Here is a 22,988-nt window from a genome sequence, read left to right on the forward strand (position 1 = left end):
CTTTTTAGTATACTTAATATATAAAATGTTTGTATTTCCTGCCTTAAAAAATTCAATCAAAGACAAAATAAATCTAGATATTTTCCTGTTAAGGATATTCAAATCTGTGACTTAAAATCCAAAAAATTTGATGAGAATATAATACACAGAGATTTTTTCCAAGTATTTGCTCTCAGGTTTGCAGTGCATTATATGTTGTGGGAAAAGAAATACATAGATATGCTCTTACATAACTACATTAGCAATCCACCAAACACATATTCCTTTGCTCAAGAATATTTTGTTCTAAAGCACTTCTTTGCAAGTTATACCTCTAGGTGGTGGTCCCTGAATGGGTTTCTGTTTACTGCTGTTCAGAAGAAAATTTAATGCAGCCTCTAGGCTGTTACTGTTATCCATAAGCGCCTGTCTTGCTGCTTCTTTGCTGAAACCCATCTCTGTTATGTGTTTTAGAGCCTTTTCATCAACCTGAAACAAAAGATACACACAGAACTCATTGTAAGTTACAACAGAGACTATAAAAACACCAGATCTGTAATTGTACATTAATACTTAATTAAAACACTAATTCACATTTCATTGACAATAAATATTTCAGTCTTTTATACGGTCTTTACAAATAAGCTCTCTTAGGTCTCAAAAATTGGCTAGTAGAGATTTTGTTTTATCACTTTTAATTCACTGATTTTCAGTTTTAATATTAGGTGGTTTCAAACAGAAATTCCCCTAGTCTACCTCTTGTGTCACTGCCTAATGTCTGACAGACAGTAATACGCTTTCTCTCAGATGAAAAGTAAAAGAACCTTTCAAAGCAGTGCTGGTATAAAAGCAAGCCTTTTGTTCCTGTTTGAACCCTTTCACAGCTCTTACAAACAGTACAAAACACAGTTATGTATTTCTTAAAATATGGAGAACATGTAATCACTGTTCTGGAGAAGAAAACCAAGAAATACAAACAACTTTATTGTTCAGAAGTACAGGCTTTCTTATTCCAAGTTGTACAGAATACGGTGACAGAAAGGTAAAGTAGGCATCACAGAGCATGAATTATAGAAAATAACCTTACATCTGTGCTTAAAGGACTCAGCTGCTACCTCTTCTACTGCAGACACACCTACATGCACTGAACATGAAGTGAGAGGAAAAAAAAAGATTCCTGCTTTTCAAAGACCTCTGGCAGGCCCTCTGTCCTTCCTCATCCCACACCCAACCAATCTGAAGCTAGTTATCCATCCACTGCAACAGCTGTAACCAAGTACATTCTTAACTGGAGTCCTATGATCAACGCAACATCTAGGCAACACGTGCCAAAATAACAGTACAGTGGCCATAAAACCCAACAAACTCACTCTTTAAGACACACAACTCATTCTTCCTCCATTGCTTAAAAGAATTTAAATTATTTTAGTAACAAAAATGTATATTAGAACTATAAAAGAACTGTCAAGCAGATAACATTTATCCCCACCTCTCCCTGCTGCCATAGTTTTATGACGCAATTACTCCCTTCCCCATTTTCTCCTGATATTTGATATGCTCACTCTTAGTTCAAGACAGACTGTGCGCTCTGGGACAACAGATTTATGTAGGTCTCCTTTGGAGCAGAGAACCAAAATCAGAGCCTGTAGTTGCTACCTCAATACAGACATTTTAGTAAGCCAGATGCAAGAATCCAAATAACTTTCAAACCACACTTAGCTATCCAAAATTACTRTTATGTGCAAGATATAACTTTGTAGGGTTTGGATAAAACTTCTACGTGCTTGGCTGAGTTAACTCCAACTGTCTCGTATATCCTTCTTCATTCCCAAATTCATCAACAGTATTCTTGGATCAAATGTCCACAGACTGAATAAATAAAGGAATGGCAACTACTAAGGTCTTCAAGGTCCAGTGGGGCAGAAAGATCATGTAAATGTCTACAAGGAATAATCACCCCACTTAGGTTTACTTTCAAATGAAATGAAGATTCATACATACAGTATCTTTGCTCTAAGCTGTGGAGATATAATCTTGGGGAGGTCACAATTTGACACCCAGGGGAGAGGCAATCTCCCAGATACAAAGACTGTTTGAAAAAGAAGGTAGTATCTGAAGCCTCTGTGGATGTCAAAATCTTTCCCTCAACTTTATTTATACAGCACATATCTTGCCAGTTCTCAGATATAAAACCAGGAAAAAAATGGAAAATTAGACTTGTAGGACATACACTAGAAGGACTATAGAGAGCAGGATGACTGTCTATCTATAAAGGAACAGGAGAAACTATTTCTTTGTTTCTTATTTTGTTCATGAAGATATAGTGCTTCAGATTTCCCTGAAGGTAATACATTAAATGGATTTAAAAACCTTTAACACACACATACAAGTCAACAATCAAACCAACTTGATATCACAATTCCAAGAGAGAAAACAAATTTATTATCATTATCTTAAGATCTAAAATGATTACATAAAACTGAAAAGGAGTTTCTGGACTTACTGGGTTCATATTTGCTTCTTCTAAAAAGCGACTAAAAATGTTAAACAACTTATAACAGTATTTCCAGCTTAATGAAACTTTATTTTTACAGTGCAGTGTGACACAATTTTCTTGCAATTCATAGAAAAAAGCACAGAATACTTTAAACAGAAGTTTTAGCCATTGTTTTAAATTATGTGGGACTTTTTTTTTTTAAGTCTATTTAGTTAGACACACTGTTCTCAAGAATGACATGTATCACTGGTCTTACGCTGGGCATAGGAATGATTAAATGACCTCCTGACACCCTTTTAGCCCTCTTTTCTACAATTCTGTATTTGGCATTTCTGAGCACAGTGCTGGAAGCAGACATCTAGTTGAAAGGAGACGTCATTTACAATACAAACAAAATTAAAACAGGCATTTACTGTTCCTAAATGTCTTTTCTTGTTCTTGTTAAATCTTTGATAAAAGTAAATAAGCTGGAAAATATTCAACAGTAAGTAATTGATATTTATAATCAATAGTTTGATACTGGTATACTGAGTTRCCACATTGTCATGACATCTCTTTCAGTCTCCTTCCATCACTCAAATCAGAATCATTAATTGCCACTGCATACTTGRAAATCTCTCTCCTGAGGTTTTCTTGATTACAAATACAACCTCCATCATGAACTTTTAGATTGCTGAAGCAAGCAAAACAGAAGTTTCAAGGACTGCTCATCTTATATCCATTTAGTTCAATGAGGTGATCCCAAAGAACACTTCTTACTAAATATAAAGTTATGAAATAGATTGAAATGTGATGTTTTAGATTAAGAAGCAAAGTTCAGATTCTCCAATGGTAAGAGCCACCTTATTGAAAACAAAACATTATTTGTGACCATGTCAGCACGACATTCCAGTGCTACTGAAACTGAAACACAGGAAGTTCCATCTGAACATGAGAAAAAACTTCTTCACTGTGAGGGTGACAGAGCACTGGAACAGGTTGCCCAGAGAGGCAGTGGAGTCTCCTTCTCTGGAGATATTCAAAAGCCACCTGGATGCAATCCTGTGCAATGTGCTCTAGGTGACCCTGCTTGAGCAGGGGGATTGGACTAGATGATCTCCAGAGGTCCGTTCCAACATCAACCATTCTGTGATTCTGTGATTCTACAGCAGAAGTATTTCTACTTTGAAAGYTTAAATATCAGAAGCAGCATGTAGTTTTCTCAGTGTCAAATGAATGGTTTAAAACAGATTTTTGTAAATGTATACTAAATTAACATGGAAGAAAAGCTACATTAAAATGTTACTTGACATGCTGAAATTGATAAATAGAAGTTTTCCTGCCTAAAACAAATTAATCAATGTTAACATGCAACACTCACTTAAACGAGAAAATAAAACTATACTATAGCGAACTATACCACATATACTAGTACTTTCCTTTGTGAGGACATTGTTTTAATTTTTACTGGATAAGACGACATCAAAGTTTAAAAAAAATCATGCTGAATCTCAACTATCTCAGTAAGGTACAAAAACAGCCTAAGCATTCTAAATAGACTTTAAAATAAACTGAAAGGAAAGTCTCATTCTTCAGGGCTTTGTTGTTGTTGGTTTTTTAATAGTACACATGTTTAAGGTTACATTTAAGTCTTCAACCTTACCAGTTCTCGGTAGACACCTTCATTTTTTCCCTCAGGTTTTGTTGTCTTCTCTTTCTGGAACAGTTCCCTGTTTCGATTCCCTCCAGCACTCACRCTGAGATTACTTCTGCTATTACCACCGCCTCCTCCGAACGTCTTGGTCTTTAGATAAGCACAAAAATAACATTTCAGTAAACAACACTTAGGAAAATAAGCCTTAATATTTAGCTACTACAGAAAGTGCAGTAAACTTGATGGAGCTGTATTTTTTATGATTATGCTTTATATCAACAAATAAATTGCTAATTTACACAAAAAAAGATTAATTTATTTGGGAGGACTTTATTTTTCCCCTATGCCCAGATTAGGCTGTAAAGAGGGTATATAATTCTAGTTTTCATGAGTTACTTAACAAATCTTAACAGAAAACTGAGGGAGGGCATAAAAAAACTGATGCATTAGAACAAAATTTCCTAGCTATTCCATAGCTAGCTTCTGTCTATAAGACAGAACTCAGGGAATCATGGATTTTTGAGAACTGAAAAAACAGACTGAAATTAATAATCTGTTTTTATTACTTTAATCTCATTAGTTTAATTGCAAAATCCACACATTTTAATAGAGCTATCAAAATCAGATCTACAATAAAACGTTTTGTGATACAGCTCTATGTTCATCACATTAGCTGCATTCAAATAAGAATGCTCCCATCAATCCAAAAAGGATCCACTGTTTTTGATTCATCTTTTTAAGGAGATCTATAAGGAGGCAAACTTCAGAAAGTATTTTTGATTTAAGAAATACTTAAAATAACAATAAAAGATCAAACACAGTAAGTAAAATGTTGCAGCACACGCATTCTAACCTCCTTGCTCTTTGCTACTTCTGCGATGGCAGCTGTTCTCTGCTTTTCAAATTCATCATTGTCAGCAACAGGTTTTGCAGTATTTGTCATTTGCAGAGTCTTCCTGCGATCAAGCTCTCTGCTGTCCACTTGTACATGAGACACACATTTCTGGTAGTACAAAAGAAAGTTTTAACTCTTCTGTCTATTCTCTTTTTTTAAAAAAAAAAAGTATTATTAGAGTAGCACAACTTTAGAAAAATGATGTGATCACAAAAACTTACACACAGGACATTTAGCTATCTTTGTTGACAGCAAACATCTCTGGTCCACAAGAGAGGCCAAAGAACAACATTTACATTTTCAGCTTAATTCATGATGTGGCTAACACAATTTTTGTAAACATCTTTGTCATCTAAGAAGGGAAGATGTTGGTGCCTACAAGATACGGCAGGAAGAATCAAAGGCCCCCACACCAGACAGAATTGAAGTGCAAACTTGAGTGAAAAATGTTAGACATGAATTAGTTCAATAAAGTGACCCGACCACTGCAATTTTTTTTCAAGACTAATAGCAGTGATTTCCCTGAATGCTGTGGCTATTCAACGAACAAATTTTTTTGATTCAGGTCACCATGACGGAAGGTGCTTTGGTAGTCTCTAGGCAAATGGAACTAGAGCCCCTAGATATCATGATCCAGGTTATTTTATGAAATGTTGTGGCTTCATTTTGTGTGCCACACTTCAATGACAAAGAGAAGTTCACCATACCTGCCCAAAAGGCACAAAAGGGGGAGGGCCACCTTCTGTTCCAATGTTACTCCTATTGTGTTTTGCTAAACTCTGTAAAAGAAAAATGTTGATTAATAAATTGCAAATGAAAACCAGACTGGTAACAGTCTCCATTTCAGAACATAGATGAAACTTGCGAAATAAACATTTTAAGCACCAAAAAGAAAGTGTGATACTCCTTTAATCAAGTATTTGGCTTGAGTGGAAGTGAGTGTGTATGGTCTTTTAGTGTCAATTAGATAAGAACTGCAACAGGTCAGCTATTTTAACACAGGAATCATTTGTCAGTCAGCAGCAACTCGCACTTCAAAGGAATCGGCAACATGTAGCTCTTATTATTAATTCTTCAGTTTCCAAAGCAACAATTAAACACTATTTATACTCAACTAGAACAGCAACCCATACACAAATGAAATAGTCAGAAATACAAATCAATATTGACAAGGCTCTGAAGCATTGATTATCTGATCTGACTTTCAAAGGATAAAAAGATAAAATAACCTAATTGAGTAGGAAATGCTTGCTGGAAATGATTATTTTTATTCCAGGACCATTTAATAGCAACAGTGTTCAGAAACTGAAAAATAAGTACAACAGCCCATCTTTTAACTCTCAAAAATAATTAAAATATTCTACACATTTTAAAAGTTATATTGCAAATTTCAGCAAGGGAACACCAAATGGCATCCTATACTTCAGATTCCTTCATACATGGTTTTATATTTATATTTACATTTACTTATTTACATTTATATATATATATWTTTTTTTTCTTCAGAAAACTTAAATATCCGGAAATCAATTCTCACTAAGAATTTCAGTACTGTTCTTTAAGCATGACTTAGTTGCAAGATTCGTCTCCTGGTAAAGACACCTATGTTTAGCTGTTCAAATTCTTATTACAGTCAATAAAAATCTAGAGTCATACAATTAGGGCAACATAAATTATTTAGCCAAATGCTTCAGTAAAACTTTATTTTTCAGTGTAAATTATGGCTCCTACTCGGACTTCACTGTCTTATTTCACACTTGTACAGTTACACATGCAGGCCTTTCCATAATTGCAGCTGAATTATTACAACTAAATTATTATTAACTCGGCCGACAAAAAGGACTCTACAAGGCTCTGGGGACTACAGATAGTAAGTCTGACTTCCAACCCTGTTAAGATGATAGCTTTTATAATAAAGCATAAGACCAACAGGCACATGGAGAAACACAGTCCATCGGAAAAGAGCCAACCCAGCTTCTGTACAGGAAAGTCCTATCTCACTAACATAATGGAGTTAGATGATGCTGGAGTTTTGCTTGTTTGTTTTAAAGATTTTCAAGTAGTCTTGGGCAAAATTCCACACAAATTATTAAAGAAAAAAGTTGTCCTGGGACTGGAGGAAAGGTTCTTTTATGGACTGAAAACTAGCTAATGGATAGGAAGTAATGGATAGGGTTTAACACTTCCAGAGAAGAGTCAGCAGTAGGGTCTCTCAAGAGATCAGTGTTGGAGAAGGCTGGGTTCAACATCTTCAGTAACTTGGACAAGGGAGTAACCAGACACACTGCCAAGTCTATAGATGATACTAGGCTCTTCTGGGGAGTCAAATGCTGTGAAGATCTCCTCACAAGAGTGAGTAAGCCAGCAAAAAAGACAGTAGACAAGCTTCACTGAAGATAAATGGAAGGTAATTCATACAGGGAAAAATAAAGCAGATGGAACAGCTGCGCTATTAGGAGACTTAAAAACCTGGGGCACTTCACTTGAGCAAGAACACTGCTTGTTAAGAGCACGGAAAGGAAGAATATGATCAAAATTTGCAGAACCATGAAGGCAATGGAGTAAATGCAGACTACTTCATTATTTACCAAATTCTGCAATACTAGAACAAGGGGGCACTCATCTAAATTAGCAGCAGATTGGTTTCTTTACACAGGACACAGTGAAATTCTGGCACTTGTTGCCACAGGAGGTTGTGAAGGCAAACAGTTTTAGCAGCTTTAAAAAAGGAATCAAATTCATGAACTCATCTACAAACAGTTACTGAAAAGACTACTGTTTATAGAAATACTTACTTTAAATCCTTAGCCAAAATCAGGTCATCAGGAAGCTAAGCCTGAAAACAATGCATTTTCAAATAATATAAGTTACTAGTCATCAGCGAAGGAGAAAGGATGGATTTGTAAAATATTTCATGAAAATATCCATTTATACTTGATGCACTGTTCCTGTTTCTTTACAAATTCTGACAACAGCAACAAGCTGCAAGATAATGAAGTTCACTGGAATCCATGCTTTGATAGCTGTTAATTGTTCCACATTACACAAAAATATTTGGTTTCAGAACCGGAAAAAAGGAAGAAAAGGTCCTTAAAGGCTGTTGAAATGCTAAAATATATTTCCTACAATGAATCTGTTTTATCATCTTCTCCATTTCTTATTGTCTGGGGTTTATTTTGTTATGGATTTTTTTCATTGGAGCTGTCATGCATAATTACATACATCATTTGTTACTGGTCGCTGGCAGTGAAAGTTTTCATTAATTAAGTCTATATACAATACTTATCTATATATTTCTAATGCTGATGTAAAAGAGATTTAATTCCACTATGTGAAAACTGTAGGACAAATGTGTGACTATGCTTTAAGCTGATGCATTATCAGTGAATTTCTTAAAATATACAAGGTATTAATTTGACTAAACAAAATACAAATCACTGGGGTTTTTTGTTTGTTTGTTTGTTTGTTTTTCAAGAGCCAAGGAACATTTTCTAAATCACTTGTGTTTATTAATTCCTTTCAAGGTTAAAATAAAAAAAATCCTTGGGCCCGGAGCAAAAACACTGATAAAAATATTCAATAAATTATTCAAAACAAAGCACTTAGAAGTGCACAATCTAGAAAATTTTGCTTTAGTACCAATCAATTCACTCCAAGTGGCTTTTTAGAATTACAAGCCAACACAAGAGCTGATCACTGCAGCAAGCTCATACCTTCCCATATCTACTAAGGCAGCACAGTCCAGGAGTCATTTCAGGGGCAAGACGCACCCAGGGAGGGTTCTGCCTTCCAACCTACTGCTGCTCCATCAGGAAAGGCACTCTAGGAGAAGGGCAAAAATCGAAGTGCCTCTACAGCTAAGCTCTTCCTTGYGGGCCAGAGCGTACGGTCTGGCATTTAGGGTAGGATTTGTTTCATCTGGCTTTATACAGTGTCTACAATGTAAATATCTGAGTTAGTGACCTTAGGCTCTTTTTAGAGCCAATGGAGACAAACAGGGACTTTAAGGGATTATGTCACCCCTCAGATATATCATGGCTTAAAATCTACTTATCTTCATTGATTATACAAGGAGTTCAGGGTGATCAACTCCAATTGACATTTTATATTACAGACATCATCTAACATTAGGCACCATGAGTGTTATACATACTGCAGAAGGCACCAAATCCCTGAGCTCTATGATACATATGCTAATCCCTGCAGCCACTAGTACTAAGTCCATACTAAAACAGAAACAACAAAACTACCATCCAGTCCCTTATAGAAGGTTTGAACACCCTAAATCTACTGAGTAAATGCAGAATTGTGTGATCCAGTCCCATAAACACTACACTATATATATTTTTTTCTGTTTTGGATCCAGAGAAATGTAGGCAAATTTGGAATGAACTACAGCACTGAATTCAATAAAAATATTTTTATGATAACCTGAGAACTTGAGCACTTGATCACAGTTAAATCCTCATGTCCTTTGATCAGAAAAAACATGCTTACGTTCACACTTTCATTTTTTTCCTTCCTAAACCAGGACCAAGGCAAAAACATACACGAAAGACTGTTCCAAATTATTGTTGAAACAAGTAACTTGGCAGAAAACAAAAGAGCACTTACAAATTTACCAGAACTGCCTATTTACTGACACTAGCTAGGATTCTGAATTGTAACTATTGACTGCATAAAATTGTTATCCAGGATGAAAGGATTCTGCCTAACAAGTGAACACCATGAAGCCAACACCATGAAGCCCCTTCTTCTGAGGTAGCATTGGCTACTGCGAGAACACCTGCTCCCTCCAGACAGCTGCTTTGGAGATTAAACTCCACTTGGCACAAAGAAGGGCAAACTGGCAACACGAGCAATACTTTTTAACTTATGATCAAACGTGTTTGTAGCGGTAATTGATCACTTATGATAATCTTTATTATTAATGCATTTGGTATGCTTCTTCCCTCCTTTCTGCTGTATTTGGATTGCACCATTAAAACTTATTTCCCAGGGAACCTTCTAACAGATCAGGTTTACAATACTAGGCTGAACACACAGAATTAAACACTACTCTCCCCGCTCTTGCTTCTTTCTAATATGAATTTTGAAATATATATAAAACCACTTCCTTTTCCCATCAGGTAAACAAAATAATTAGCCTCACATTGACCAAAACAGAAGAAGTATACTAGAGATTTTCCCTTTAGTTACCCATAATTTGATGGGTTCTATGTTTAAAAAAAAAAAAAAAAAAGAGAGAGAGAGACCTACCACACAGTTTCACTAATCATTTAAGCAAAATTTGATTGGGGCCTTACTTGCAGATCATCTCCTATTTTGACTAATACCAATACAAAGCTCTTTGTTCATAAAGGGGATCAGCAATGTCTCACAGATAGTGGTCCTCACTAACTGAAGTGGTAGTTATCACCACAACATTGGGAACGCTATGAAGCRACCATTACTTGGAATTGTACTCTTATCTAAGGAAGCCTGTGACACATTATATCTTACATTTCCAAATAATCAAGAGAAAAAGGTCATACAGTAACACTCGCATTTTTCATTTATTGCCTACTCATTTCTCATTTACTGTTCAATATATGACACTTAAAAAATTGAAAGAAATTTCTAGGCAAGAATTATGATGAAACTAAACGCTACAAAGAATACTGCATTCATTCCACATAAACGATATTTGTAATGTGAGAATATCACATTCATTCCACATAGACTACATTTGTAGCGCGAGTCTTTTATTACCAAAACTTGATTCCTCCCCAGAGCAATTTCAAGCTTCATACTGAATGGAACAAAAATGGTATAAAGCACTGCTAAATATCACTGCAACTATGCAACTAGAAGCTGCACGGATATGCACAAGGGCAATCATTTAAGACTGCACAAACAACCTTGTAACATTATTTGATTTCAAATCGTTAACTTTCTGAGCAAACGTAGAAGAAACTTATTCTTATCTTTAACACAAAAAGCCCAAATAATGCTCCCCAGACATAGTAGTGGAAAGAAAAAAAGATTGGTTTAAGAAGTGTAATTTGAAATAGTCACATAAATACAAGTCTTTTTATGCAGACACAGTTCACTACTTGATTTAATCCTGACTAGCAAGATTAGACAAGGAGTAGAAATGTCCTTGCTCAAATACTTTTGAAAGTTGACAATCTCACTTATTATCAACCGTTCCTTTCTATAAAGCTTTCTGAAAGGGACACATTAAGTTCATGGAGAAACTGTTATCTAAATAGCATCCAGCTTCTATAGATTTATTTGAGCCCTACCTCTGGAGTTGTCAATCTGGATATAGAACTGGAACTATGATTCCCAGTGGGAATGGTTCACCCATCCAAACTGATTTCTTGTCACCCCCAGGTCTGTTGACTTGACCACATTCTTGCTGGGAATTTGCAGACAACTACACGAGTGTAATTTTATTACTGTGAGCTATGCTACGAAGTTCAGTGGGAACTAGTCACAAAAAGAAATTTATTCTCTGGCAAACTGCAAGATGGAACCAGAGAACTCAGTGGACAGCTGTATGAAATAATTTTTACACTGTATCTAAACAGACTAAAACTGTGAATACTTTGTAACTTCTGTTATTAAACATAGCCAGCATAACTGGCTCACAAAAAATACTGAAAGTTGTCAGAGTCAGCAGCTTGCTGATGGTTATTCAGTGGTCTTTATTGTAATCAGAACATGTTCTATAGTTATTTCCTGCCATTGACCTCAAAAACAAATTAATTATTTATGGAACAGCATTTATTTTTGAAGCTTAGGTAGAATAAACGTGAAAAGTGAGTGTTCAAAATATCAGTCATAAACCTAACTGATTTTATTGACCCTTCTTTTACCAATTAGCATTCTTAAGAACTTCTTGATTCCATGAGTTTATTTTCCCTTCCCATCAACCTTAAAATTTAAGGTTTTCTAAAGAGGCAGAGTACTCACAAGACTTTATGTTCAATGGGATGTTTCTGCTACTGGTCCCAGAACCGTCTTTTTATAAAATAGGCAGTGTCATTTGAAACACCAAATACAGGAATGTTTTTAAAAAACTGTACTTGCAACTAAGTATGCAAAAAGTATGCCAAGCACCCTGTTCATTCTGGCTGTTCCTGCAACTCCAGTGTTCAAACCCATTTTGGCTCAGTTGCTTAAAGGGCTATCTGCAGTAACAAAGGATCGTGCCAAACACAGCATCAGCAACAATAAAAGAAGAACTTTACACAGAAAAGACCATCACTCTGATTCAGAGACATGTATATGGATGCATGTGTGTATGTAGTAGTAGTAGTAGCAGTAGCAGCATTTGACCCAGTAAGCATTTGGGACTTTAAAAGCGATCAGTGAACATCACATTTGAGCATCTGCATTCTTCTGACAAACTAATGAAATCTAAATCAGTCACTTAGCATAACACATAGCAGCCAACTTGTAACAGGGTCACAACTTCCTGCTCTAGAAAATTCTACTCATTTGTTACAAAATGTAAGAAAAAAAGTCTTCCTTCACTAACTTATTCTATTAGGACAGTAAACACACTAAAACAGAGTAAGGGAGCTTACAAGTATTCATGGCTTGCTGAAAGACTAAAACCTTCAATTCATCTTTCTAATCACAGATTTACCTAAAGCACGGATGAAATCTGCAATACCAGAATCTGTACTTGTGTGTGCTAACTTCCCTGCTTTCTGTAAGCTTACTATATTCTCCCCACACACACAAATACACACTCTGCAGACTGTAGTTGTAAAAGGCATCATCCTCTAACTTTATAGTACCAGGAAACACTGTTTAAGGAAGTGACCAAGCATTACTGCACTCAAATACATTCAATATTGATGATAAAAGTTTTCAGACCTTTCAGACTACAAAAGGAATCAGTTTCCATACAAAGATCACCTACGATTTCTTCATCTGCAACATAATATATAAGATTTATTTACACATATTTGGCTTCATGCAAAAAATATCTGGACAGTAAAGTTCTAAAAGGTTATCAGATAGAACTTCTCAGCTAACATTAAGCTTGAGGTCATTAAATATATTTGCATCCTGTAAGACAAGCATTTCCAGTGATGTTACCTCACCCTTTGTAATTCCCACTTTTCTATAAGATGCTCCACTTCACCTCCAAGAACCGCAGTGTTACTGTCATCCAAAAGCAAAAATCCATTTTTCATTTCAACAATTCCTGAAAGTTTAATTTTTGTTCCAGGTGGAGTGTTCAGGCTAAAAGTATAAACAAAACAAATATTTCAAATATGTTTATTAATATTCTGCCACAAAAAACAATACAAAACTCTACTGCTATTATACTGCAAATATTGTTATATTTCATAATAAAAGATTAGCATCAAAAATCTTTGCAATAATTCCTTTACAATGCACAGTACTTTTCAATAGCTTTTTTGGAACACTTTCCATTCATAACACAAAGATGCCATATTGCAAATTAGATTCTAACAGAGATGAATGTTTGCAAATTGTCTGTTTGGTTAAAATCGAATTTAACAATACCAAACTAAGGATGTGATTTGTCTAGACTAACAGAAGATGTCTCAAAGTCAGCTGTCTAAGAATAAGTTCCTCATCTTGGGACCCATTTATAGTTAATAAATAGAGATTCTTCACATGGTTAATAGTCTCATTTGTTTTAGACCTTTAACTTGGGAGAAAACAAAGAGCCATTAGGAAAAAAAAATTCTGTATGTTACTAATACCCATGATTGGTCCAGAATTAATATAGAAGCCATGCACCTTGTAGTGCTTCTTCCCTCATTACTCTCTGTTTTAAAAAACATATGGCTGCTCACTGTGGTCAGCTCCCATAAGGAGGTACCCGTCTTTTTGTCAACTTAATTCTCCCTATGAAAAAAACCAGCAGATGCATAAAAGAATCATAGATCTCCAAGTCATGATTGAAAGATATGACAAGTAGCATAGCTGGGAAACAGTGATTTTTATTGTAAAAAACAAAATAGGACACAGTCAGTTACAACCTTTCAACTGAGAGACAATAACCTCTTTAAAATCTGCTAACACTATCACTGCAATCATGGGACCTTACCACACAGTGAGGAACATTCACAGTGGAGTCAGCCAATTTCAGCACTAATGACATTAACCTTAGCAATATTAATGGATTTTCTGTATTGTTCTGATAAAAGATCAGAAAGAAAAAAAAAAGATGAGAAACAAACAGGGCAACAAAGGAGAATTACGTAAAAAGAAGGGTAAATGGAAACACTACTCATTAAGAACAAGAACTTCTTATTTAAAAGCAAACTGTGCATTTGCTCAGCAAGAAACACCTTGTAGTGAAACAGCATATTAATCAAAATTAATGGTCCAATTTCAAACCTGAAACAGTCACATACTCACAGCACAGACTTAATTTCATACAAGATTATTTAAAAAGAAGAGCTTACATCATTACAACAGAGTGATGAGTTCTGTGACATTTTGGAGACCATCTATAAACTTTCAAATTATGTCTTCTACTGGRTGTTCTTCCTTAAGTATTGTGTGATTTGGATTTTACTTACATGGGAGCCTATTTGCCTTTCTTTTCTGCCCTTTTATATTCATGATGGAATATGATATTCCAAGGTCTGATGGCTCAAAGGTAGAATTAAAATATCATTGTGTTCTACCTTTTAAAATAGTATTACTCTAAACTGCAAGTGGGCTTCTACTCAGTAGTAGTTTAACATTAAAAGATGACATTTAAAAGGTCTATGTTCAACTGTTGCAGCTAGCAGAGAAAGACGAAGGAAAAAGATTCTTTCTTTTTTAATCAAAATAAGCTGATGTACAGCAAAGAGCAACACATACGACTCCAGAGATGATTTTCAACATCCAAATGACCAAACACACAAAAATTCCCCATGTTCAACAGTGATTAGCTCTATTATGTCTTCATTTTTAACTGAAGAAAATTTATTAACTCAGTCCAAGTTAAAGCCTTGTCGTAGTAAAGCAGCACTAGTTGCTTAAGTTAGGTGTCAGGCCTGTAACATCCTTGTTATCAAAGTCAGATAAAAGTTCTGCTACTACTAAAAATGGAAACTTGACTTAAGTCTACACACACCCAAAAGGCTGCTTGCCTTGTTAACTCTGACTTGGCAGATGGCCGTGCAAGTCCTCTTTCTTCCAGTATGAACTTCAGCATAAATGGTATTGTAAATTATATTCATATATACCTTTGCATGCTGAATTTAAGGTTCTCCTTCATATACAAAATCTAGGAAGGAGAGAAGAATAAGTGTTTTCTAGCCAAAGAGCATGACTATATAAGATATTTTATTAGTCTTACTTGCACACCTCTATTGGCTCTCTTCTGACAAGATTTCTTTTTGCCTAATGTTTCTTTACTTTACAGGTTGCTCTTCACCACAGATTTACAAACAGGGTGGACTTGGTGGGCAAGTCAGAATCTCATCAAAAAGTGTGCATATAGTGGGGGTGGGAGGGAAGGGAAGGTGTTTTGCTTTTTTTCTATTTATCATGAGGGAAACACTTCACCAAAGCTCTACAACTTAACCACAGACTTATCCCTTTATTAGGGTCTGAAATGGAACAAGTACAGAAGAACATAGAAGCCTTCTGGATAACAAAGAGGACAGACAGCAAAACTACATTATTTTTGAAATTAAAACAGAACAGTAATGAAAAGAACGAAAGATAAAATAACCAAACCTTGTCGTTTGCACTGCTGCTTGTCAGTCAAAAACTTGTTTCAACAGGTAGTTTTTCACATATTAGTAGGAACTCTTCCATTACGTTAAGGGCATTTAAGTGCCAAAAAAACTTTGAAAAGAAAGCTGTTCACCTTATTTTTGACATGCTAGTGTATTCGATAGCTGTGCAGCTTGTGTGTCCATCAGTCATCTGCAAACGCAACATTCTGGGAGCAGCCTGAGATTCTTCATTATCCTTTGGTGCAGCAACATTGCGTATTTTTTGTATCTGCAGAACACATGGCCCTTGCAGCTATACATGCAAAATAGAAAAGACAAAAATGTTTGTTAACATCATGAAACAATGCACAATATTATCTAGACACACTAACAGATGCCCCCAGGCAAAGCAAAGTGCAATTTGATTAGGCAGTCAGGTCCAATTTCTATCACTCAGGAAGTTTTAGAACATATAGTACGTAAAAATGACTTTTCCAGAGAAATAATTATAATGTTTTATAAACTCTGTGACGCAAATTATGGAAAAGTGAACAAAAAACCCCACCTATATATCAAACAGATACYGCAGTTCCAAAATACTACAGAGTACAGATAAGACTTCACACACTGTACCCACAAATTCTCATTGCCAGAGTGTTCTACAGAAAGCAACAGCCAGCCTTGACGACTAACTAGTTGTAAAAAGACTACATTTCAAATACAACTGTTTTGTAAAAACTGGCTGGAAACACAGCTTCTTCAAACAAAGGTGTAACCAGAATGTAGTATAACCACCTCAAGGGACATCACTGTCCTTTGGTCAGCTAAAAATGCAACATATCCACACCACAATTTATATCTTACTGGAAAAAAAAATCCAACCAAATGAACAAACAAAAAAACCCCACTCATCAACTTTGGGTTACAGCAGAGTAAACAATCATGATTGTCTTCTCTACTCCTTCACTCTGTAAGGAAGTAGGATTATTCTGATCCCTCTGAGAAATAACACTGAACAATCTGCTGCTGCCCAACGGATCTCTAGCACCCAAGAGACAGCAGGAAAGATGAAAAAGAATGAACCTTTCCTCAGCTTCTTCCTTTGAGAAACAGAATAGGTAGCTCAGAAGAACATGAAGTGAGAGCAAGCAACTAGAACATGAATATATCTAAAAAGAAGAGCTAAATGAATAAATAAAATAAAGAGGAGCAGCAGTGAGACTAGGTAAAAGAAATGAGAAGATGAGGAAAGAGGGACTTCATTTAGGATGAGAATACATGAGAAAGACAAGCCACTTTGGAATACTGCCACTAAAAGGAGCAAGAAAGACACCCTACGTACCACCACCTCAGTTAAACCCTTCTGCAGTCTTGAAACAACAACTAGTAAAATAAATGACGTTTTCTACATGGCTTTTCTATTCTTCACACTTCCAAATAAATTTAAAATTTGAAGGACCCTGCAGACTTTTAAGACTTCAGATAAAAATCACAAAATATAGAGTATTTTGGATGGATGATTTCTGGCAAGCTGATGAGAGTAAGTTATGCTTATTTGAAATCTACTTAAACCTGAAGCTTTTGTATCATTTTTTTTCAATAATTGAGAGTTTGAATAAAATAATGTAAATAAGGAGTAACAGTATTGAGTTTTAGTCATTTCTGAATGGACCTTATTTATGTCAATTATAATTACATGACCAATTCTGTTTCTGATGTGAATGGAGATTTTTATTCCCTTGATTTCAATGGAAGCAAAACTGGATAATGTATCATATGAAAACAAGTTTCCCTTTATTGATTAACTTCAGTAAAGAAGCCACAAAAATGATTTTTTTCTCCTCTAGAAGTTTATAGAAAAAGATTATTTCTGTAGCAGAAAAAGATTATTTCTTTCAGTAGCAAATGAACCACAGTGCCTCATTCAGAGGTCACTTCAATGCACTAATTTTAGGCTTATCATAAATTAAGTCTAACAATTTTCAGTTTTATATAACTTTATGAAAAATCTAGATGAAAAAGTATTAGGTAAATGAGAAGCATCTCTAGTTAGCCACAATTAGGTTTGGTACTCAGCTGACCTTTACTGTGATGGTAATTTCTTGTATAAATGTCTAGCAAATTCTAGTTCTGGGTACTTGTTTTTCTTTCTAAACAGTTGTTTGATAGTCCCCTTAAAAATCTGGAGTGTGAAGAAATGAGGGCTAGGCTAACTATAAACGTATATGCAAATATACCCATGTTTTCTGTTTTCTAGCATCAAGCATACACTACAGTGAAGCAGGGATGCACATTTGCTGAGTTTGGACAACAGAGTCTGGTTCTTTAGCATTCTTTCACAAAGGAAATCACACGTTGTTTTGAAAAAAACAGGTGCAAAGGTTAAAAAAAAAAAAGGAGCTTGTAGCGTTCTGAAAACATATCATATTAACAACATAACTATTTCTATGATCTTAATCAGGACCTTAGAGCTCCCGTGTCTCCCAGCCTCAGTTCAGCTCAGTATTTCCTTTCCCTTTTTATTACACGAAATGGGCACACTGTGACAACAGAAAAGTCAGTCTTCCTGCAGAAAAAGGGACTACTCTCAGAGGATTTTAGGTGAATCCAGAAGGCAGAGCCACTACGCCAGGACTCTTTTGTGTTGATTACTGCAACGGGCATTGTGAGAATCAACACAGAAAACTATTCCAAGGCTCAAAAAAAAGATTTTTTTTCCCCCTTCTCCAAAACAGCTGTGGTCGTTAGGCATACCTACAGGTTTAGGCAGAAAGGGTCAGCCAAACTGAAACCTCTTTGGCACTCAGTTAAACTACGACATACACAAAAAAGCTGAGAAAAAAAGGCAAGCTTTACCCAATAAACATTTCCTAGTAAATTATCAAACATTCTAAGTATTAGAACTGGTTATATCCCATCTGTTAAGGTTGCTACTCACTTTCCATTATAAAACTCCCCGCTTTCAGTTGTCTTAAGTGTGAAGTATACTGAACATGCCAGACAATTTCTACATCACCTAGGACTTTTTACCCCTGCCAGGACAGCGAAAGAGGAGAAAAACATTTTAAAACACCGGCTAGATCAACTTAACTATTTCTGAAAATGGACAATATGCTTGGCCTGTGATTAAAACAATGTTCTTTCAACACTACTACAATCTCTACCCTTTGAAAAAAAGGGACTGAAATTTGACAAAACTGTAAGGATATCTGGAACGAAAGGATATCTGGTCTGTGAAGAGATCTAGTTAGCAGCTCTTCAGCTTAAGACAAGAGATGGAAAAGTAATGTATTAAACACCCAGATACACAAACCCTAAGAAACAGCCAATAACAGAGACAGTAACGAAGTCCAGAACTCTTAAGACATTGACTGATGGGCCACTGCAGGAACCACTCAAGTGTAAACTTACAGAGTTTCAGCCAGAACTCTGTATCTGATAAAAAGGAAAACAAGATTATCGCGGGTCTCATGGGTAAAAGCAAACTTATTACAGGATATCTGAGGGGAATTGTGGGACTGTGTAAAACTTATCATGGAGATGAGGACAGGATCACCGAAGCTGGAAAAAGGGAGGGATCAAGGTGGATTCAGGAAAGAACAAACATGGGAAAATGAAGAGGAGGGGGGATGAAAATGGGCCAGTTGCATGTAGACCAGCTGCTGGTCAGCTGGCTTGTCTGAGTCATTTTGCCTGATCGCTGCTGTCTTATCCTCTCATTCTCTCTATCCCTGCTTACTTGCTGTGCAAGTGCACTCCCTATTCTGTGTGTACATGTGCCCGATCTGCTATCAAACTTCACACTGGACTACCTAGCAAGGAGGATGAAGGGTCTGAGTGCCAGCAACAGGGGACAGAGGCTGTGGGTCTGAGAAGCGCCAGGGTATGGGGGCCAGCAACTGGAGAGACCAGGCGTTTAAGACCAACCACTGCAGAGATCCATGTTGTGTGTATATGAACCACTAGCAAACTTCAGTCCTGATTAGCCAGACAGGAGGAACAGAATTGGGCTGTTAGTGGTCAGGGTTGTGGGAGTACTGTTTGTCTTTTTGTGGCTGCTGGTAAAGGCACTGTTCTGTACTTTGTTGCCAGCCATGTTAGTAGCGTGCATGTGCACACGTGTGTCACTAAGGGGAACACATACTCAGCCTCACTATCGGCTGGACCTGGTCACACAGACCTGCTGCAATCCTATCTAGAAGGCTGGTCTGGGACTAGATCCCACCCACTGCCTGCAGGTCTAGCAGACCACAAAGAACTCCCCTGGGCACCAAAGTCCATGCTATGCAGCTACCTTTAACAAAATGGGTATATGGGGTATGGGTCTCTTTCTTCTCCCCGCCCCAAAGCAGCCCCATAAAAATCCTCTTAATATACCAAAGTTTAAAAGACATGGCAGGCAATTCTAACAGTTAATTTGTCAAGTCGCTGTTCTCACTGAGCACACTAAAGCGTCCCTCCAAACCCCGCAACCACTGGATCATGTAAGTGCCATTTCCACAGCCAAAAGAGTTAATCAGTCCAAAGTTGCAAGGTCTTTAAGCCCACTCTGCTAACATGCTCCCAGCTCCTTCAAATTGCAGGTCCCACAGAACTCCTCTTTCCTGTGCTTTTGGTGACTTCTTTCATACTACCAGGATGGAGAGACAAAAATCATCTGACGCTGGTACAGCAACCATTTTCCAGAACACCAAAAAAAGTACAGTTACACTTTGCTCTATCTGGAACAGAAGAATGAAGGCACTGTCTAAATAATAATACGGTGTCTACACAAGAAACCAGTCATTCCAAAAATATTTACAAACTGGACAAGCAACTGAAGATGTGTTAACATTGGAATGCTGTGAAAGGCAGCTCAAGATGACCTTTGAATACAAAAACTAGACAAACACAACTAGAAAAATGAAGTATTTTCATGTGCCATATTAGTAATACTATAAACAGCTTTCAGAAAATAGATTCTAAATGAAGCAAATAAGTTAAAATGCAGAACATAAGCAAAATGATTTGAAGAATGATGGTTTGTTTTATAATAAGATCATTAATGATCTGCTTACCTTTTCAACGTGAAAAAAGAGAAATATTTCTATTATAATGTTAATATTTTAGCTTTGAAATTAATTTATGCCAAAAACACTGGATAAGTCAGAGCTCTGAAATTTAAAACAACAGAAAGAGGCACAAGACAAATGACTGGAAATTGAAGTTTAATAAATCCAAAGGTAGAAATAAGGTATATGATGATAACAGGGATAACGAATCTCTGGAATAAGCTACTGTTTTCTACAGTGCACAATGTTTTAAAATCAAGAATAGGTAACTAGCTGGAATGTGCAAAGCTATTAGGGCTCAGCACAAAAGATAACTGAATAAAAAATTAGAAGCATGTGATAGATGACAGAAGGATGCCTTTTGCATCCTAAAAAACACAATTGTATGACTGGGCAAAAGTAGCCATTGGAAGAAAAAGGAAGAAATCCTGAGTCTCTGATCTCAGTAAGGGAAAGATCTTGCCCAAAGCCCTTGTCCACTCCCCCATTTTGGTGCAGTATCCTTCTCTTTGATGTCATTTACAAATTTCACTATCGTTCTTCATATTCTACTGAGCTATTAACCAAAAATATCCATCAAAATGACACTCAGTAGTGAACTTTGTAGGACCACCTTGAAATGCCTTCATAATTTGGCAGTGAAGTATATGCACTTTGAGAGTGATTTTTCAAGCAGTCCATGATTACTCCAAGACTACATTTCCTCAACTTATCTATGAGATTTCATGYGTGCACGTATATATACATACACATGTAGTACAAGCAGTCTTTGAGACATTAGCACATTCCACTACTTCTCTTTATTCATATCTCTCAGTGCTAATTCAAGAATATATGAGACTCTTAGAAAGAGAAACAGAGATTAAACAAATATCCACACTATTGCATGAGACAATATGCTCATGTCTTTCTGGACACAGCTTAAACAAAACATAATTCACTCATTCGTAGTTAACTTACAGGCTTCTTCAATATGAAGAAACATATCTAAGTACTCCATGTCATGTTCAGAAAAACAATTTCATAATAAAATACACACATTGGCTGCAGGGGACTAACTAATCAACAGCTGGAAACATTTATTATCTAGATCTAAAGCAAGCCAAAGGCCTGTCCTGCAAATCCTGAAAGCTGATAAAACTATAACTATTTCAGATCAGGGCTCTTCAAACAGCACTTACAACTGCTACCATATCTGTCAATTATCTGCATGCAAGCAGAAATTAATCCATTACTGCTCTCCTTAGAGCAAGAGGAGATAAGAGGTTTCAAATCAAGCCAGGAAGACAATATACAGAAATATATTAATTTAACAGAATTCTGTGATCAAGGTGGAAAAATAACATTCTGATAAATCAGTCTGTTCAGATAGTTTCAAATGATAACTTTTACAATATAGTAACTAGATAGTGTTCTACTGTTTCCAAGATTGTTATTGTACTGTCTTCCAAAAGGCATTGCTTTGGCACCCTGAAACTGGTCTGAAAACAAAAAAATAGCCTTTCACAAAGATTTACCTTATTATATCTAGCACTATCTATTTTTCTTAAAAACGTGCAAGTAATCGTGCCTTTTTGAAAGCTCCTGAAATAGTCATTAGGGGATAAGGAGACCACCAAAATATTTATCAAGGTGATGAGGTTAAGGTTAAGGTGGCCCATAGCTTACCTACAGATGCCAAACAGCTAACTCCAAAAGTATTACCAGGTCAGATCTGCCAGTATTACTACACACGTAACCACACTAACTCAGTCCTGTCAAAATCAATTCAACTGAAAAATGTATTAAAAATATGTTTAAGTTGAGTTGGATCATTTTTGACACATGCAGCTTTGAGCACAGTTACACCAGGAGATCTGATGTAGCACTATCATAAGAAGGAGCAACTCGAGACTGAAGTTTGTTTAATGCAGATCAATTGTAGCTGGAACAAAGCAAATCTGCTCATGCCCTAGAAGGAAAAAAGCCTACAGGAAACCAATAGAAATCCATAGTGGAAGAGAAGATAAAAGGCAACTAAGCACGGTTAGTTATACATCATAATGACAGAAACAGTGGGAAGTCTATGAGTAACTTTAAAGAGTAACCAGAATAGGTAGTAACTTAAGTTATAACTGGTTACTATCAAGTGGCCAGTATGTGCATGCAGCATGGGGAACAAACAGGAAGAACTAGAGATCTGTGTGCGGTCGCAGGGCCATGATCTCATTGCCATTACAGAGACATGGTGGGATAGCTC

General features: G+C 36.2%; 1 protein-coding gene across 9 annotated transcripts in view; it reads right to left on the reverse strand.

The window, feature by feature from the left end:
• TDRD3 (tudor domain containing 3) overlaps positions 1-22,988 on the reverse strand; it is a 122,285-nt gene that overhangs the window by 43,159 nt on the left and 56,138 nt on the right. For 8 of the 9 annotated variants that reach the window (XR_003255495.1, XR_003255496.1, XM_026077786.1 and 5 more), the window contains 6 exons: positions 15,851-16,011; positions 13,107-13,248; positions 5,712-5,783; positions 4,963-5,112; positions 4,119-4,259; positions 312-468 (listed from right to left, as the gene is read on the reverse strand). Coding sequence is in view for 7 of the 9 variants with exons in the window: in XM_026077782.1 (XP_025933567.1) it covers positions 312-468; positions 4,119-4,259; positions 4,963-5,112; positions 5,712-5,783; positions 13,107-13,248; positions 15,851-16,011 (823 nt within the window). In the remaining 2 variants the exon portion in view is untranslated. Of the gene's footprint in view, positions 1-311; positions 469-4,118; positions 4,260-4,962; positions 5,113-5,711; positions 5,784-13,106; positions 13,249-14,086; positions 15,275-15,850; positions 16,012-22,988 lie in introns of those variants that run through there. The other variant, XM_026077785.1, reaches the window with a different exon arrangement.

The sequence above is a fragment of the Apteryx rowi genome, unplaced genomic scaffold (genome assembly GCF_003343035.1).
Source record: "Apteryx rowi isolate R43461 unplaced genomic scaffold, aptRow1 scaffold_461, whole genome shotgun sequence".
Taxonomy (NCBI): Eukaryota; Metazoa; Chordata; class Aves; order Apterygiformes; family Apterygidae; genus Apteryx; species Apteryx rowi.